The sequence below is a fragment of the Myotis brandtii genome, unplaced genomic scaffold, assembly GCF_000412655.1.
Source record: "Myotis brandtii unplaced genomic scaffold, ASM41265v1 scaffold165, whole genome shotgun sequence".
Lineage (NCBI taxonomy): Eukaryota > Metazoa > Chordata > Mammalia > Chiroptera > Vespertilionidae > Myotis > Myotis brandtii.
The window spans coordinates 8311907-8329484 of record NW_005356042.1 but is presented as its reverse complement, the minus strand read 5'-3'; the positions used below and the strand labels follow the sequence as shown (position 1 = coordinate 8329484).

At 46.0% G+C, this 17578-nt stretch overlaps 1 protein-coding gene and 1 long non-coding RNA gene across 2 annotated transcripts in view; both read left to right on the top strand.

Annotated features, from left to right (window-relative positions):
• The window catches only part of HSBP1 (heat shock factor binding protein 1), a 4493-nt gene extending 360 nt beyond the window's left edge, over nucleotides 1-4133 (top strand). The window contains exons 2-4 of the mRNA XM_005862573.2: nucleotides 392-458; nucleotides 1317-1437; nucleotides 2584-4133. Coding sequence (XP_005862635.1) covers nucleotides 392-458; nucleotides 1317-1435 — 186 coding nt within the window. The 3' untranslated portion in view covers nucleotides 1436-1437; nucleotides 2584-4133. The remainder of the gene's footprint in view (nucleotides 1-391; nucleotides 459-1316; nucleotides 1438-2583) is intronic.
• Nucleotides 4134-8140: 4007 nt separating this feature from the next.
• LOC106725454 lies at nucleotides 8141-10036 on the top strand. Its single transcript, XR_001361345.1, has 2 exons — nucleotides 8141-8987; nucleotides 9862-10036. It is a non-coding gene; the product is annotated as an uncharacterized LOC106725454 (long non-coding RNA).
• The last annotated feature ends 7542 nt before the right edge of the window (nucleotides 10037-17578 follow it).

The following is a 17578-nucleotide window of genomic DNA, read 5'->3' as shown; positions in this document are numbered from 1 at the left end:
ACACCCCCCCCTCACCTGCCCCTGAACCGCACCCTCGCGTGACTCCCTGGTCCCCGCCACTTCAGCCCCGCACCCCTCAGCTCTCCCCGCAGCCCGCCCTTCACCGCACCCCTCACCCCAAAGCCTCCCAGCCGTCAAAACTGCCGAAGCACCCAACAGATTTTGAATGGCAGCGGGGCCCAAACTGGAGGGGCTTCACAGCCCCGCAGTGTAATCTGACGGGGAAAACGGAACCCGGGGAAGGGAGATCCTTGCCGGAGGCCTCGGAGCTGCCAGAGGCCGAACTGGGGCTGGGACCCCGCACCCCAGCCTCCCTGGGACCGGGGTCCCATCCTCTCCCAGGAAGGCGGCTCGGGGTCAGCATGGGGTGGTTGGTTTTGTTGTTTCACAGGTGCAGACACTCCTGCAACAGATGCAAGATAAATTTCAGACCATGTCCGACCAGATCATTGGGAGAAATATCCTTTCTCTTGGGAGTCGGCCTCCCGTGGGTGTGCGGACCCTGTTTTCTCAGGATGTAACTGTCAGGCCAGCTTCGGCCAGGCATTTACCACCGTTTACTGAGCTCGGGTGTATGTGCTCCTCTCGAGAAGCAGGGTGTGGGAGCTGGGAGTACCACTGAGCGAGGCCCGGGCCCCGGGAACTGACAGGCCACCCTGATGGTGTCTAATGTGGTTGACTGGTGACCGCGCCAATCGGTTTGTGTGTATCTTTCCTCTGATCCTCCCCGTAACCTGGAAAAGTCAGACAACTTGCCCAGATCCCGTAACTAGGAAAGGGCAGGGCTGGCGTTTATTTGTTCCTTCCCCCAGGTCCCTGTACTCTTAACCACCTGATGACAGTCTTAACGAAGGAGATACATTCTTTTTTTTTTTTAATATATTTTATTTATTTTTTACAGAGAGGAAGGGAGAGGGATAGAGGGCCAGAAACATCGATCAGCTGCCTCCTGCACAGCCCCCACCAAGGTACATGCCCTTGACCGGAATCGAACCCGGGACCCTTCAGTCCCCAGGCCGACGCTCTATCCACTGAGCCAAACCGGGTAGGGCAGAGATACATTCTGAGAAATGTGTGGTTGGGTGGCTCGCCCTCCTGCAAACGTACGAGAGTGCGCTTCCAGGAACCTAGGACACAGCCAGGCCGAATGGTGGGCCGCCCTCATGGACTTGGCCCGTCGTTGACCCAAATGTTGTTAGGCAGTTGGAAGACCCGTTTCCTTAAGACAGTTGTGTTTAAGGCCATCGTCTCCGGGGCCCTGGCGGAAAAGGTTAGAAACGGGAGATGTCGGTGTGCTTTGTCTTTAACGTCACCACTTGATGACATGAGTAGTCGCATTGATGACCTGGAGAAAAACATTGCAGACCTCATGACCCAGGCTGGCGTGGAAGAACTGGAAGGTGAAAACAAGATACCTGCTACACAGAAGAGTTGAAGGTGAGGGCAGGGGCAGTAAAGGGTGGCGTATGCCACCATGATGTTGATGTAGTCATTTTCCCAGTTTGTATTGACTAGACCTGTGTCATCAGTAACTCAGACCTTTGATTAACGTTAAATAATCATTACCGTCCAAGACAAAGAAATGTGTTTTGTTGAAAATTTATTACTGGAAGATTTTTAATGTTTTTGCTTTGTTTTGTTTTAGTCAAAAAAAAGATAACTCAAGTATCCACATTGCCACCTTCATAAATGCCTTAAATTCTAAGGATTCTTTGGGGAATACTTACCTTCTCAATTAGTGCCGGGACAGTAGTACCTGGTTATGACTTAGATGAACTAGATTATGGCCACATTAAGCCTTCACCCTAGAGTTGATTTAAATTTCCACTTCATAATTTTACATATCACAGGAAAGACTAATAATCAAAAATACCCAGAGAGCAAGATAGCCAGCTGGCTGCACAGTTGGCTGCCTTATTCTCACCACAGTGGGTTTCTTCATTACAATCCCTTTCGTGAGTGTGGTGGTGACCTCGCTGCAACCCAAAAAGAATTTTAAATCCCCTTTTCTCCCACCCCATTTTTAGCATTTTAATTCCCTATAAAAATAAAGTTCACTGAGAATTTTTAGGTAACTAGAGTACCAAACAGAGTAATACAGTAAAAGACACCTTTTTTTATTTTTATATTCTTACTTTCTGGGTGTGTCCTGACTGGACCAAATTATAAGTTACTGTGAAATACAAGTTGCTTTGAAGTACAAGAAAAATAGATTGGGTTGATTTTGTGGGGGTTGTCATCTTTATTCCTATATAAAGATAATTTGGAAAATGTCCTGCCAGTCTTAGAAGCTTCTCATATCTCCAACGTCCCATCAAATGAATGAGAACATCCTCTTGAGGATTGAAGACTGAGTTACAGGGATGATACAAAGAAAGGAGTGGGAGGAGAAATGGATTCAGAAGTGTCTTTAATAAAAACTTCCAATTAAATGTATTGTATTGCTGTTAGAATATCATGCACAAAAAATAAGTTTAGCTCATTAGAGGGTTCTGAAAGAATTTTTTGTTGATAATTCTAAGTATCATTTTTATTTGTCCTTGTTTAATGAATAACATGCTGATGGTTTTCCTTTCTCAATAGGTTGCTAATTTACACTGGAATCTGGAACATTGTTTTTATAAGCCAAGAGAAGACCAGATGGCTTTTTGCAACTAATTACTATGTGTAGACAGGTTTTATGTTGTAAAGCGTGCATTCTTCTTATCACATACTATATAGTTAGTTGACAGAGTGATCCTCCAACCCCCATTTCTTGAACATGATAACTTCACACCTCAGATCTTGGTCAGTTGTCCTATTAAATATTAAACACTAAAACTTTGGCGGTTCTTCCATAAAATTGTCAAATTTTTTAGTGTATTTTTGTGAAGTCATTTTTTTCTATCATTCCTTTTGTAGTAGTTGCTGTTTGATAAAAGTTGCTGTGTAAGTTTTTTTCTATTAGACATATAGTAGGTTATTCCTTTATAGTTAGACTTTGTAAAGTAAGACATTTATAGAGTTTAGGGTTCTTTGATTTTCAACAATATGACTGATGAACTAACACCAAATAATGTGTTGGTAATACTTTTCCAATAGTTGAGAACATTTAAAAATTGTTTATTCAGAAATACCTGGCACTACTCTGTTGCCAAAACTCAGACTTGAACCATGATTTTGTCTAAGTCTTTGAGGTCAGATGCTAAAGTAATGAATAGTAACCACTGCCACTTTAGTGTGAGAATTTTTAAGTATGGAATATGATAGAATTGCCTAATGTAATGAGGCATTCATTAGTTAGAGTTCTGCATGAGATTTGAATAGTTCAGTAGGACCCTACATTGTTCATCTACAAGAGTTACCGTACAAAATCTGGCAGGATTTTAAAACTCAGTTACTCCATCTTTTCTTTGAATTACTGATTGGAAAAAAGGAACAGAAAAGGAAAAGAGACCATGCCAGTTGCTTCATTAGAAAATAATAAAAGACTTGTGGTAGGCTCAAGCTTTTTAAGAAATACTGTTTCTTTAAACTACTTTTTACTGCAGAGTAATGGTTTTATTATTCATGATAGAAGACAGGGATAACTCTTGCCACTCAAAAATGTAGTGTCGGGAATGCTAAGCCTAAAGGCCAGTATTGACTGGAGGAGATCCATGTGATTGTCACAGCAAAGTGATTTTTATAGAAAAAACGTTGACTGTCAGATTTGCACTTAATGAATCCTATGTTTTTTTTGTTTCCTATATCACCAGTCTTGATTGTTTGTATTGCAAATATATAATAATATTAAGAAATAATTTTTCCTATTTATAAATTATATGGAAAACATAAAGGAGTAAATTTCTTCTGTGATAAAATGAATTAACCCTGTTAATTGCCCAGAGCAGAAACTCCTTTGATGTGCTGCAGGTTTAGCCCAGCAAGCCCCAGAGCCTGCTGCACTCCAGCCAATCAGATGGAACCTGTGTGCGGGGTGTTTTCAAGCCTAGTAAACAGCAACTGGAAATGGTAGGCAGGAAGGATAGTTAGGACTTACTAGTAAGTAGAAGTTGGCTTCCTTAAAGTAATGGGAAGATTCTTGAGGCAAGCTCCACTGACCACAGTATCTGCCCTGAATAAAGGTGCCTGGAATCCTGCTATTAACGCCTCCTTTGTGTGTCAAAGTGATTTGTTTGGTTTTTCACATTTTCAGATTCAAGTGCACGTTCCATTTTAGATTATGAGCTAAAACCTCTAGAAGGATTGAGTACGAATAACCAAAGGCAGAATGGGAAGGTGGTGCGGGTGGGGTTGTGTCACGAGGAGCCTCGGTGACCATGGGTTTGCGCTGACGGGTGTCGAAGGAGAGCTGATGTTTTACATGTTCAGACGGAAACCTTTCCCAGGTATGTTCCCCAGGACGCTTGTCCTGGAGAAGTTCCAGACAATAAGGGTTTGTAGTCACTTGGGTTTAGAAAATTTGCCTTGTACTGGATTCACTTTATGAAAAAGCACAGTGCAAATTAGCATGTTGAAGGCTCTGAGGTCCCAGAGCAGAGAAATGAGATTTCACTTTCTCACCTGCCAGTTTCCAAGTTATTTGACCAACCAAGGATCTTTTTTATGTACTTACCACCTAATTAACATTTCATTGAACTAGTGTGGTGTAAAACACTATACATGGGGGGAGAGCAGTTGAAGTAATCCCATAAAAGAGCACTGGGTTCCATTTATAAAGGAACGCCTGCACTGCCATGCGCTCCACCCATTCTGTAGGCAGAGCTTTAGCCTCGCGTGAAACAGGCTTTGTGACCTTGGAGAGGCCTTCCCATTTGCCCAAATGGATGGTTTGCCTCCACTCTTTTAAGACAGTACCTGTGTGAAGTGAGAACTGCAGATGCCGGCCACGTTACTGTTGCCCTGCCCTGCCACTGCCTCAGCCCCTCGGCCTTTCTGGAGCAACCTGTGTCTGCCAGGGAAACAACTGCTTCCCCCAGGGCCTCATGCCCCACCTTGTCCCGCAGCACTGCTCCTTTCCAGTTCCAAGTGCGATCCTTTTGTACAGGAAAATGGCTGCTTCTCATTCTCCAACTAGTTTTTGTTCAGTTAAAGGCCAGTGAAGATCCTACTTAGGGTTGTTAAATCCACATAGTATGGAGGTGCTTGCACCAAGGGAAGCAGCCATATGTTTGACAAATGCCCTCATCTCCCAGGCCCAAGGCCCCACCAGCTTCCTCATTTGACTTCTGGTTAATCCTGCTTTCCTTCAAGCCAAAAGATTTTAAATATTTTCATTTTATTTGCTGATCAATTTTGTTTCTCTACTGTTTCATTTCTAGTAAAGTACTATCATGGTTGGCCTCAGGACCTTCTCAGGACAAACATACAGTGTTTCAGGTAATTAAAGGTTAATATGCCTTTGTGAGTCCTTGGAATCCTAAGCGCACTCAGAGTACTGTTGCTATGGGGACATAGAGTCCTCCAAACAACTCAAAATGACCTTCACATCTTGCTTGTAAATTGAAGGTTTCCTGAATGGATAATCATGTTCCTCTTTTTTTTGTATTCTATAGTTTATATGTTTTAATTGGATTACAATGGAGTCATTTGCACAATATGTTGTCAAAGCTAACCCTGAGAATTACCTGGCAACAGTTAACGATTAGTCCAGCACCAGGGAAAGCATGTATTAGAAACGCTGTTCTTAACAGTTTGTTTATTTGGCCTCATCCTGCCAACAGCCCTGAGTTTGGTTTCGTCGGGATCAGTCCCAGTTTAAACAGAAGGAACCCAACATTGGGCTTCAGTTGACCAGGGTCACAGAGCTGGGGGCAGTGGCCTACTGCAGGACTTGCCCTTGGCTGTTTGGTCCACCCCTACCGAGAGCGCAGATTCCCACATACTTGCGTCAGGGCATCCTGGGAACCACCAGCCCACCCCTCAGGACTGAAATCCAGTTTCAAAAGACTGATTTTGCATTTTCAAACAGGACCTAAGGTAATCAACACCTTGATGTGAATTTTTATTCAGAATTGAAACTATTCAAAGTATCGTCTTTTTTTTCCTCAAATAAGTTATTTGATAGCAACTGTCTAAACAAATCGAGTTCAGTTTCTTGAGTGTTTGCCTCAGCAGAACAACAATGCCTACAGGTTTCACATTCATTTACTAACACCCCCACCATTTCTCACAAAAATTATCCCTTGAGACCCCCCTTAGGGGGAAATTGATGCCCCTTTTCCGTGACCTATTTGCTTACCATCTCAGAAGGTCACTTTGTTTTTTAAAAAAATGTCTTAAAACGGTAGCCACGTAGCCATCACCTGGAATCTTAGTCTCCGGTTCATGAGGTTAAGCACCTGCTTTTCGCTTCAGCCTCTTTAAAATTCCTTTTCAGTGAGTGAAGATGGCGGTGGGGGCCATGAGTCGCTGCCCAAATCGAACACCAGAGGGATTGTGATTTAACATTACACTCATCGACCCCACAAATCACTTTGGAAATAGGAAAGGAGTTTGTTTCTACAAGTCAGGTTAATGTTGAAAAAGAATCAATTCTAATGCTTTGCCCTCACATGCTGAGCCTTTCAGCAAGAGACGTGCCTGGAGGTTCCTCAGACACCTGCCTGGGATTAGATTTATATCTCATAGATAGAGAACATCTGCTTCGGTGGGTCCCTGGCCACCGCTGGTGCCATGTGAGGTTTTGTTGCTCTCTCCTTGAGCAAGGCCAAAGAATGTTCGTACGCCACATCCATAAATTACAGGCACTTCACATAGGTGCTTCCCTGTTTCGCGGTCATAATCTTGGTGTATGTTCATAGTTTTCCACTTTTTGGACACATTTTGACCAATTATTCATGTTGGTCTGTGGCAAAATGTCTGCCTTGCAAAGAGGAACAATTCATTCCCAATAATTAACAGCCTAGATTCAGGGTGAAGCCGTTGGAAGCAGTTAGCTGTAAATAACAGAGCACAGCCCCGGGAGTACACGGGCTGTACTGTCTCATGAGGCGGAGCCAGAGGGCCGACAGCTCCCAGGGCAGTGGATGCCACGGCCCCACAGACGTCAGGGCCCAGGTGTGCACCATCTCAGCATCCCACAGAAAGAGAACCTTTCCCTCCCTTTGTCTCAAATGAAGAAAATGTTGCCTCAGACAATCTTTGACAAGGCACGGCCTCACATGACAGCTGAGCCCCGAGAGTCTCACCTTTCCCTTGTCACCACTTGGGGGTTGGGGGTGCTTCGGGCACCTGGTGGGTGAGGCCAAGGATACTGCTAAGCATCCTTCAATCCACAGACCAGCCTCCACTACAAAGAGTTCTGTTCCCCTGTCAACCGTGCCCAGGTGGAGAAACCCCGCATCACCCACTCAGGATTCCACCTGTGCCTGGGGTGAGGTGAGGCCTCCAAGGGCTCCTGGGCCTCTGAGGAGTGGAAATCAAGAACAAAACCAAGACTCCATCCAAAAGGAAAGGGTGTCCGCCATAGGCCCCTTAGATAGAGCTTCTGGTGAGGAATTGTAGCAGTGGAGATGGTTAAATAAGAAGTAGCTGATTCGCACCCCGGCTGCACGTTAGAGTCGCCTAGGGAGCATTTCAAAACTCAGACCGGGCAGCACCCAGGCCCACTGGTCAGGTCCCGCAGGTGGTCCAAACAGGTGGTTTTAAGCTTTGCATGTGCATCAAATCTGGGGGCTGCCTTCCAGAAGGACTGCCTACAGCTGCTCATTGGTGATGGAATTCGCCAAGCAAATTAGATGGGGTTTTGCCAACCTTCTGTCAACCCCGCCGACACTCCCGACTCACACAGTCGGAATAGGTGCACCTTATCTGGCATTCAGTTCAATTCACGTGTCGTTTGCTCTAATGGCGGGATGGTGCTGCCACTGTTCGAATAAAAGGATGTCGGATTCCCTGACAGGCGATGTCTTATTACCCAGATTCAACTGCAGGTTTACCTCACGTGTCACTGCTGCCGGCCGCAGGCGCGGTGGGAGCTGCCTCCACCTGCACCGTCTCGTTCACCCCCCAGAGCCCGGAAGGCTTGCACATCAGAAAGGTTTCCAGCTGGAATTTTCCTCCCTCTACTCAGCCTTCAAATATTCCATTCCTAAACCACGTACCTCTTCCCTTTTATCGGTCTTCAGAAGTTGCCGTCCAAACCCAGTGAGTATTTCCAGAAAGAAACTTTAAATATTAAACATCTTAAAACTCAAGGCCTGTTTGGAAAAAAGCACAGTGAGCTTTGATGGAAGGTGGATAATCATCAGGGAGTCATTTCTGGAAATTTAGATAATACGGTTGTTTCTTTTAATGCCACATTCTCCTGGGAGGATGGGAAGACCATTTGACTGATTCTGCTCCAAAAATCCTACTGAAGCAAAGGCTGAGCCCAAGTTATTTGTGGAACAGCAGCCTGGGCCTGGCCTGGCGCACGTATCGCAAAGCTGGAAAGGCAGCAACGAAATGTCCTCAAAAGAAGCCGGTCTCTCCCCTCGATGGGCAGACAGCTCTGATGGGAGCCAAACTCAGATGTTCCTCAGTTAGAACCTGTGTTCATTGGGCCCAGAAGGAATGGGGAAGATTCTGTGGAAACCAGCTGTCAAATGTAAGCTGTCTCGCTAGCAGAATTTAAAAAGAAGATTGGCCTCAGGGCCTGCGGGCCCTCATCACTGTGGCCAGACCTTCCATCAGAACCCTCAGTCTGCGAGGCTGATTATATGAAACATACATTGTGTGCCAGCATCTTCCACAGGAAATACCGTGAGATTCTCTCAGTGGGTCAATCTCATTTTCTCCAGCGCAGACGAGGCTTAGCAGTGACCTGTGACCCAACTTTGTCTTCCCCATAATGAGAAGCAGGCCCTTTGGACCCGCTGGCACAGCTGAGCCGGTATTTCTGGAATCGCTGACTGAGAAAACTCACCCCACCGTGAACTCTGCCAGAAATTCCTCGGTTTACTCACGTTCATCTGTATTCCAGAACAGTCCTCAGCAAGATTGGCTAGTGGTGCTTTAGCAAGGTACTGTTTGGCAAGTCAAAACTTAAAGAACCTCTTTTTGTATGAAGTCATGTAGCGAAGTGGGGAAGAATTCTTGGAAACTCAGTTGATGTGGTAATTTGTCTGCTTTACGCCATATTTAACACCATTGAGACGTGAAGCGTTTGCTTCCTCAGGAACTAACTGTTCTCATGAGGATGTTATAACTCCCTCTTCACACGACATGCGCTTGGTGCTGGGAAGTTCTGAAGGGTTTGCGGTGGCGTCTGGCCAGAATCACTAAAGCTCTAACCGTATCCCTTCTTCTGCATTCTACCGATACCCTTTTTTCCATATTTTGGTCTGAGAACAGGTATGTGTTCTGGATTTAAACACAATATACATCGAGAGAATACTTTTTCCTCAGAGAAGATCTGTATTACAGAACAATCATTTATTCAACCAAACTACCTTATGGCCGTGGTTCTTAAAATGTGGTCCCCAGGCCAGCAGCAGAAATGCAGACTCCCAGGCCTGCCCACCCCCACTGAATCAGAGACCTTGGTGGGCCCAGCAGCCGGAGTTTAACACATCGTCCAGGTGTGAGAAGCAGGGCCTTCGCTGTCAACCTTGGTTGTCCAATAACTTTGGGGAGTCAGACTAAACATAAGAAGACCCTAGGGCGTCAATTAACACACAGATTCCTGGGTTCTTCCTTTTTATATCCTGACCCAGCATCTGTGGGGAGGGCTGGGGAGCCATTTTTCTGTCAATGCCACAGGCTATGGCTGTTCTATGTTATTTCCTACTCGGGATACACTGCACAGAGAAGTGGAGAAGATGTTCCCCTGCTGAGTCACTCGGCCTGGGCCAGTCCTGAGGTGATGTATCAGGAATTGATTCTTCATTTGCCCAGAACATCCGAGCACCAGGGTGGAGCGGGACCTTTCGGACCCTGTCAGATGAGGAGTTTGCCCTCCAGCCCGAGGAGTCGAGGGCATGAAGAGCCTCACTCCACGAAGATTTGAATCACTTTAAATCAATTTGCTTCTTATTAAAATGTACTTCAATAAAAAATAATTTCAACTCTTTTTTTACACTTAATTTCGCTTCTTTCCAGAGCAGAGGAAGGATGGGGCTCATTTTGACCCTGATTAATTTCAACTCTCAAGCCACAGAAGGATATCCAATCATTTAAAGCTTCCTGCGTGTTTCAGTTGATTAAAAAGGTTTTAAAGAGCATGGTAAATATTTTACCAGGAAGATAAGTTATTCAGTAAGAATTTATTTATTAAATACTAGTAACTTATTAGTTCGTTTATCTTTTTTCCATGAAAATGCATTCTTTTCATCTGGGCACTTTTTTTCTATTCCCACAGCAGGTTAACCTATGAGTTGTTAATTCTGTAATAAGTAAATGTATTGAAATATAACTTAACTTGTGAAAGTTACAAGATTTTACTAATGTTACAAGAAAAAACGCTGTAAAATCACATTTCAAAAGAACATTTGGAGGATTTTAAGCATAGTTTATGTACTTAAAAAGAAACTATGTTTGCTGTTTTTAAAAAAGAACAAGTTTCTCATTTATCTTTTGAGTCATCCATTCTAAAAGAAATAACTAAAGCCTGACCTTTCCCCCCTTCTTAGAAAAGAAAGCATTTAAAGCTTAAGTCCAAAATGAAGGCACTGAGTTCAAGTATTTATGGATAGCCAGATATTTTATTTCGATTAAAAAAAAATCTGAATACTTTCAGTTGCAAGCAATGACTAAAAATGGCTTAAACGGTAAGGAGATTTAATGACCTCATAAATTCAAAGTCTGGAGGTAGGTCGTCTGAGGATGCTTAATTTAGCAGTCCCCTCCGCCCTGACTCCAGGCTGGCTGCTGTTTCTCTCACCTTTCCCCTCATCCTGAGACATATCTCCAAGCATCACGTCTGGGGAACAACCCAGCACCACTGCCAAACCCTTCCTCCATGTTCACCCCTGTTATGGGTTGTGTCCTCCCAAAAGATATGTTGAACCCTAACCCCCAGCACCTGTGAATGTGATCTCTCCCGGAAGCAGAGTCTCTACAGAGGGAACCAAATTCAAATGAGGTCATGCTGGGCCCTAATCCAATGACTGGGGTCCTTTTAGGAAGAGAAGAGACACGAAGACCAACAGACACCGGGAGAGCAAGCGCCACGTGAAACAGGCTGAGTCTGCAGGGATGGGTCCACGAGCCAAGGCACAGCAGGAATTGCAGGCAGCACCAGGAGCCGGGAGAGAGGCATGGAACAGATTCTTCCCCACGGCTCTGAAAAGGACACCTTGACTTAGACCTTCGGCCTCCAGAGCTGTGAGAGAACACATTTCTATTTCTTTCAGCCCCCTACTTTGTGGCCACTGGTTATGACAGTCTTAGCAACTAATACAGCCCCCAGTACAGAGGCCAGAAAAGCCAATGTGCACTTTTCCAGCTTCTGACTCCTACCCGCTGGTCTCCTTAGAGACGGTCACATTTTGGAAAGCTGTCAGAGTGTTCAGGACCTCATCTCCGTGTCCTGGCACCACCACCCCATCTCCACCCAGCCACCAGGGGGCCAATTTGTCCCTGTTTGGAAAGCAGCTCTCGCCTCTTCCCTTTCACCCTGACACACACTCCCGAGCTCACCTCGATCTGTGCCTGGGATCTGTACTGTGGCCCGGAGGCTCTGAGCACCCCTTTCTCTTCCCAGTCCGAATTAATTCATTCAGGCCACCTCGGGGCGACCGGCTTAGCATTTTACAGACTTTTAAAAAGAAATCATGACTGGTATATCAAGGGTTGATTTGGTTTGGAGAAATTAGGATTTTTTTTTCATAAGCAAGTAATTTGGGAATTAAATTAGGTCTAAAATTAATTTGAGGCTTCTGACAACTTGTTTGCAGGAAGTAATTGCTCTGGTGCTGGTGACTTTAATAATCAAAGAGAAGCTTAAGAAAAATTGAGCATTGCGAAAAGGAGAGGGAAATAATACATTTTGAATTGAGCTCATTTCCCGAACATTTATTTATGAGGATTTTCCAACATACGGCAAAACTGAAATAATTTCTCTAGTGAGCACCTATATATGTACCACCTAGATTCTGCCATTAACACCTGGACTGTGTAATAGAATAAAATAATCAGCCCTTCTGACTCCATCTTGCTCAAACCTGCCCAGTCCCCATAGCATGTGGGCAGCATCTTCTGCTCATTCCCACACACGGACATGCTAATCATTTCAGGGACCTGGCCTGTAGCCTAGGAGGGACTACGCCAACCTCCTCAAAACTGCCTCCCTACGGAGAAAGGGAAGGTACGTACAAAAATAAAGATTGTTTATCAAAAGATTTATGGGAACCTTTCAGCCCTTCTGACTCCATCTTGCTCAAACCTGCCCAGGCCCCATAGCATGTGGGCAACATCTTCTGCTCATTCCCACACACGGACACGCTGATCATTTCAGGGACCTGGAGGGACCACACCAATCTCCTCAAAACTGCCTCCCTGTGGAGAAAGGGAAGGTACGTACAAAAATAACGATTGTTTATCAAAATATTTATGGGAACCTCATGACTGGGCCCTTGCTGACACGTAGATGTCACCACCAGTCACCTCCTGCCCTCAAGTGCCCCCTCTTTTGCCCCTCCCCTGAATAAAAGAAGCCTGAATTCTGTGGGCTCTCAAGATGTTCTTTAGGACACTCGTCTGCCGTCGTCTCGGCTTGCTGGCTTTCAGAATAATGTCGCCGTCCTTGCCCCAACTCCTTGTCACTCGACTTATTGGCTGTCCTGGGGCGAGCAATTCACTTGATTACAGTGGTGCTTGCTTGATCATATCTCTACTCTCTTCCCAGGCCTCTCTCCATCGGAGAATCCATTTTTTAATTAGATGATTAACAAATGGCTCTGGGGACTCTTTGTCAGGAGGGTGCAAAGCAGACTCAGCACCCTCTCCCCACGTGCAGCAGCCCAGGATAGAAGCCCTGGGATCTTGTGATTTCTAATAAGGAATACATATTGGGTCTGCACGCCTGTTTCTGGCGCAGGGCTCCTAAAACCCTTGGAATTTCCTACGTGAATACAGCTATAAAGGCATCTTGATATCCATAACCACCACCTGAGTTTATGTGGATAAGGTGAGTTTGGGGAAGCACCTAAAGGCGGGATCGGTATGCTCACACATCAGAAGTTGATCACCCCCAGGGAGCTCTGCTGCCTCTGTGCTGGCTCTCACCATCATGGTCAATGGCCACCAGCAGTTCCAAATTGCATCCAGCCCTCTCAGGTGCCAACCCCCTCAAAAAAGAGTTTCCCTGCCCTGGGCAGTGTGGACCAGTGGTTAGAGTGTTGGCTCGAGCACCAAAAGGCCGAGGGTTCGATACCTGGGTTGTGGGTTTGCTCTCCACCCTCAGTCGGACACATGTGGGAGGCAACCAGTCAATGTGTCTCCCTCACCTTAATGTTTCTCTCTAGGCAACCAGTCAATGTGTCTCCCTCACCTTAATGTTTTCCTCCCTCCCTCCCTCCCTCCAACTCTCTCTGAAAAGCAATGGAAAAAATATCTTTAAAAAAATAACAAAAATAAGAGTTTCCCTGAGCTGGGCCAATGCCCCCTGCTGAGACCAGGGTTGGGATGAACCCACTCATCCAAGCACTGGAATTGAAAATGTTGCCTAAACGTAAGCAGATGATACTTCCAGGCAAACAGTATCAGTTCCGGAAGATGCACCTAATTTCCAAGTCTTTCTCAGTCTCTCACTCTCCCTCCTCCCACTGAACCACCGCCCTCTGTAGCGCACCCGGGAACTTCCCCATTGAACTCCTATTTGGACACAAACATGAAACCCAAAGATGAGCCTCTTGTTCACAACTCAGTTGAACTCTCACCCTGAGCTCTTCAGTGAATTCATGACTCTAAAGCGTTGGAGCACATTTGTTAAACACCCACAAAATGCCAGGAACGGCCCTTGCTGGTTTGACTCAGTGGATAGAGCGTCAGGCTGTGGACTGAAGGGTCCCGGGTTCGATTCCGGTCAAGGGCATATGCCCGGGTTGTGGGCTCAATCCCTAGTGGGGGGCGTGCAGGAGGCCGCCAAAGATTCTCTCTCATCATTGATGTTTCTATCTCTCCCTCTCCCTTCCTCTCTGAAATCAGTAAAAATATTCTAAAAAAAAAAAATGCCAGGAACAATGCCAAGGCCTCTAACAAAGGCCTCCATACTGGCTACTCATTAGAAACACCTGGAAAACTTTTACACTCAGTGCTGGGGCCCCACCCACAGGAATTCTGATTTTATTGCTCTGAGCATATTGCCCAAGGTGTCAGTGTTTTCCCCCAACCCTCCCTCCTCCAGGTGTATACAGCCGGGGTTAAGAATCCCTGCACTAGGAAATGGGATGCTTAGTCCTACAGGTAAAGGAGAGCCGCCTGGGGGGCTGAACAGGGAGATAACAGGTGTGTGGTTTAGAAATAGCCCTGGGGGCAGCAAGAGGGCACGGGGTTTGGGGTGGAGCAGCTCTGGTTTGAAGCCCCAACTCTAACAGCAGGACTAAGGACACAATTTGCCAGGCCCCACACATAATGAAATGCAAGTCATTTGTTCAGAAACTAAGAATTTTGAGATGGTGACAGTAGAGCATTAAACTAAAGCAGGGAGGGGGGGAGGGAGATGGGTGGGCAGCCGGGGAGGTTCTGAGTGCAGAGCCCTGGTCACGTGCCCGTGAAGCTGGCCCAGTTTTATTGCTCACAATCCTGGGAAAGTTTTTGATTCCCTAAACTCCTGACTCATTTCTGTGAGGGGATAGCATATTTACCTCTAGGTCATTGTGCAGATCATAAGACCATGAATGTGTAATGCTTAGGGCGGGGCTTGCATATCCATTTAGTGGGTGAAGGGAAGGAGAATGGGGAAAAGGAGGTAGATTCGCCACCCAGTGTGAGTGGAGGTCCCATCTCCACCTGCAAACTAAAGATAAAAACTACCCTCCTTGCATGGCGTCCAGTCCCTGCCTAAGAGCTGCCCCCAGACTTCTAGCTGTGGCCAGCAGAGGGGAGCTTTGTGCAACTACAGCCCCAGAAGTCAGGGAAGCCCCAACTCAAGGGAATCCTGCCCCAGAAAGTATGGCTGGGAGCCAGTAATTTACTCTTCATTCTCAAAACTAACACAAACAAAGCCCCAAGAAATAATCCCAACCAGTAACCTTCGGCTCATGACTAAGATAGTAAACAGATGAAAGCAAAAGGCACATGACCCGCATGCAATAAAGAGGCAGCATGAAGTGATCACTTCCTTTGGGCCTATAACCCAATTTCTCGAACGCCTCTATTCCCAGGATGCGGAACTTCAGAGCCTGCCTGGCTTTCCCAAGACAAAGGAAGCATTTGATGGGCATATCCCCATGCAGTATTTCCTTTCACAATGGCCTGGAGAGTGAAGCATTTTTATATCGCCCTTCATTTCTAAACACGTCCAGAGCTGTTCCTAGGATACGCTGGCTCCCTGCCACCTCAGGGCCTTTGCACGTGCTGTCTCTGGTGCTGGAAATACTATTCTACTTCATTCCTTACTTGGATGACCCTACACATACTTCCATCTCAGGTCAATCATCAAGTGAAGCATTTTTATATCGCCCTTCATTTCTAAACACACCCAGAGCTGTTCCTAGGATATGCTGGCTCCCTGCCACCTCAGGGCCTTTGCATGTGCTGTCTCTGGTGCTGGAAATACTATTCTACTCCATTCCTTACTTGGATGACCTACACATACTTCCATCTCAGGTCAATCATCGCATTATCAGGGAGACCTTTTCAAACCTTGCAGGCCTTGCCAGGTAGCTTCGTTAATTGCTTCCATATCAACCTGTCCTTCCCTATCAGGGCTTCTATTCTGGTATCTACATATATCTGTGTGGCTAACTGACTAATGTCTCATTAGTCTATAAGCACCAAGAAGACAGAAAACGGAGACCTTTTCAAACCTTGCAGGCCTTGCCAGGTAGCCTCGTTAATTGCTTCCATAACAACCTGTCCTTCCCTATCAGGGCTTCTATTGTGGTGTCTACATATATCTGTGTGGCTATCTGACTAATGTCTTTAATTAAGCACCAAGAAGACAGAAAATCACCATTTTATTCATTGCTGACTCTCCAATATCTGGGATATTGCCTGGCACGTGCCCATAAAGTTTGTTGAATGTTGAATGAATGAATAAACGTGCCCAACATCACACAGCTACTAAGAGGCAGAGCTGGTGTTCAACACAGATCGCCTGACCCCTAAGTTGGTCCACCTCCCACTTTATCTTGTTGCCAAATATGAGCAAACACCAGTTACAAAGAGGATAAAGGAAATCATTTTTTTCTCTTTCAATGATAAAACTTTCCTCTGTTACCATGTCATGTTTTCTTGAATCCATACAAAAAACATGAGCCTGCCTCTCAGAGACAAACCAGTTTCCACACCTTCTCTGCCTTGAAAACATTAATAAATAAAAAATGTTTTAATAAATAGATGAACTGGCAAAGATGTTGTTGAAAAGTCGGGGTTGGGAAGGAGCAGGCTATGGCATTCTCGAGTCCCAGAGGCACAAGGGATTCTACAGGTCCTGGCCCCCATCACCACTCTAAAGCAGGGGAGTGGAGGCACAGAGAGGTTAAGTGTCCTGCCCCAAACCACACAGCTAGTTAGTCCAACATAAACCTCTTATTCCCAGACATATGCTCTGTCCAGCTTCTATGTTGGAGTCAAAGGCTGCACAGAGGCCTTTGTGGTAGCTGAAGAAGATACTGACTTTGTTAAGCCGTGCACAGCTGTGCCACCTCCTTCCTTCCTGTCCCCGGGAAGGACTATGGAGTGTCTATTGTTGTCTCACTTGGGCTTCTCCCAGAAGGGAACTCTGATTAAGGGTCCTGATGCCAGGATGTGAAAGAAACACTTATGGGAATTGCCAAGTGAGGCAGCGAAGGGAAGGCAGCTAGTAAAGGCTGGGTGGGTGATGGAGCCAACTACACTTCGGCACCTGGAGCTTGGTGCCCCTGGGGCACACTAGAAGCCAGTCTATGGCAGAGTTATCTCCCAAGGGTAAAGGGCTAAAATATTCATATATCAACTACCGTCGGCATTTGCTGGAGCACCACTGGGGGCAGAGGCGGTGGGTATGAAGTGTGTTAATTCACCGACACTGTGGCAACACGCGTTTCAGTGGCGAGAAATAGCTCTCAGGTGAAGAGACGCAGGTGCTGGCAGTCAATGTCCCGCTTGCGTTTACTGAAGCGGCAAAGATGCGGGATATGAGGACACTATCGCGAGTAGACCTGTTCCCCAAAAAGGTATGTGGAGGTCCTAACCCCCAGACTGTGAATGTGGCCTTATTTGAAAATAGGGTCTTTGAATATGTAATTAAGATGAGGTCATGTTGCTTCAGGGTGGCCCTAACTAACAATGACTGTGGACCTTATAGGAGGGAAGTTTGGACAGATGCAAAACACCCGGAGGCCATTCGATGGCAGAGGCGGAGATTGGAGTGATGCTGCCACAAACCAAGGATCGCCAGGGGGTGCCTGGAGCCGCCAGAAGCTGGGAGAAACAAGGAAGGATCCTCCCCAGCATCCCCAGCGGACAG